The sequence below is a fragment of the Aplysia californica genome, unplaced genomic scaffold, assembly GCF_000002075.1.
Source record: "Aplysia californica isolate F4 #8 unplaced genomic scaffold, AplCal3.0 scaffold00090, whole genome shotgun sequence".
Lineage (NCBI taxonomy): Eukaryota > Metazoa > Mollusca > Gastropoda > Aplysiida > Aplysiidae > Aplysia > Aplysia californica.
Window position 1 is genome coordinate 713,468 of NW_004797360.1, and position 1,738 is coordinate 715,205.

The 1,738-nt window shown below is 44.4% G+C and overlaps 1 protein-coding gene across 1 annotated transcript in view; it reads left to right on the forward strand.

Moving 5' to 3' along the window:
• The window catches only part of LOC101855712, a gene marked incomplete at its 5' end in the record, with an annotated part of 2,654 nt that extends 1,569 nt beyond the window's left edge, over positions 1–1,085 (forward strand). The window contains 1 exon segment of the mRNA XM_005094841.3: positions 18–1,085. Within this exon segment, the coding sequence (XP_005094898.2) occupies positions 18–223 (206 nt within the window).
• Positions 1,086–1,738: the final 653 nt, after the last annotated feature.

A 1,738-nucleotide genomic window follows, 5' to 3' on the forward strand; every position in this document is an offset into this window, starting at 1 on the left:
CCCCCAAATATCCCCAGGCCCCAGCGGCCTCCGCGACTACCGGTCCAACCAGCAACCCTTCCAGCAGATGGTTGGCGTGGGCGAGAGGTCAGCAGAGTTCACCAGCGACCTGGCCTACCTGAGCCGTCCTCCGCCAGGCACCAGCTTCCCCTTGGCCAAAAACGGCCGCATCGGAGAGATCGGCTGGCCAGTGGAGCATTTCAAGATCGTGAAAGGAATATGATGAAAGTCATCGTCAGCAGATCATCGATTACCACCCATCGGGTTTTGGGTTGAAGTTACAACAACGGATCAGTTTGGAAGATGTTTTTTGGGTTGTTATTTTGTTGTTTTTTTTATCGCGGACGCCTTTGAAATCAACTAGCTTGAATTGGGTCTACTACTAGACTGTTATGTTCTTTCAAAAACAGCGGAAAAGGAAAAAGTGAGAGATGAACCAACAAGGAACGAATATAATATACTAAAGTAAAATGATTTGTGTGAATGGCTCCACTTGCAACAGTTTCTCTCTTGGATTTATGAATATTACTGCAAGCGAATACAACATTCTGGTTTGCGAGATGACAAAAATGACGTCATTGGGACAAATTATCCTTGTCTGTCGACCCGCTAGTCGTATCCATAGATTTATATTATATAATATCCTAGACTGTGCACTCTGACGTAATTCCGAACTACCACGGAGCGCACTATTTGATTATAATATTATTTGGAAATAAAATTAAGGGCAAGGTGGGAAAAGTTGCACGCGTGCTGGACCATAGGGAGACTGGTGCTTTGCCCTTCATTTTCGCGCCCACGGTGCTCACCAGCACAGCAATAAGCAAAGTTGTTTGTTTTGTTTTTTGATTTTTTTTTGCTTTTGTCGTCTTTGGGGGGGGGGGGGTTCATAGAGGGTGTAGCATGTAGCTCTGTGTTATACTTTTAGAACAGTCATGACTCTGTTGTTAAAAAAACCCACGTTGTAACTTTAAGTAGTCATACCACATCAGTATTTCTTTAAGAATGTCAGCGTTCATGAAAGTCTGATTTTTTAAATTCATACTTTCGAGTTTTGCAATAAATTATTGTTCCTTTAAGCTTTACAATTTGCTAATATTTATTAGTCACTTTACGACGTTTGTTGTTTTTGTATTCTTAAAAAAAAACACAAAAAACAACCCCCAAAATCCCCTCAAATAAAAGACAACAATTTTCTGGCAATACGTAAGAATGTTCTTTTACACCATCGACAGAATTCAAATATTTAGGAGGCGGGCTTCTTTGACCCAGCTCGTCGGGGCCAACTTAGTTATGTGAGGGATACATTGTCCCAACTGACAGACGGAGATGCTCGATGCAAAGCCTCCCAGGGGGCTGTCGTGGCCCAGAGGTTAAGCTGTTCGCCTCTCATTCAAAGGTCCCGATTTCGCCTCCAATTCCTGCTCTCTTGCAATGTTCTGTCGTCTGCTTTCGTCTCCACTTTCACCCCCACCCCCTCACCTCCTTTCCCCCAACCCCTCACCTCCTTTGCTCCCTCCCCTGGGTCCCTTACTCTTTCTGCAGCCTTTCCATTTCTACTCTTTGGCTCCTTTTTAATGCTGTCTTTCAGTAGGGAAGATCTACACCTAGCCTTCTCAGATAAGGGCGAAAAATCTCGGAGGTCCCTTGCGCAAGTCGCGCATGTTAAATATCCCTTGGTAGTCTAAAATAGATAAGAGTAGACTTCGGCCGCCCCCGGCCAAAATACAGAATGTCC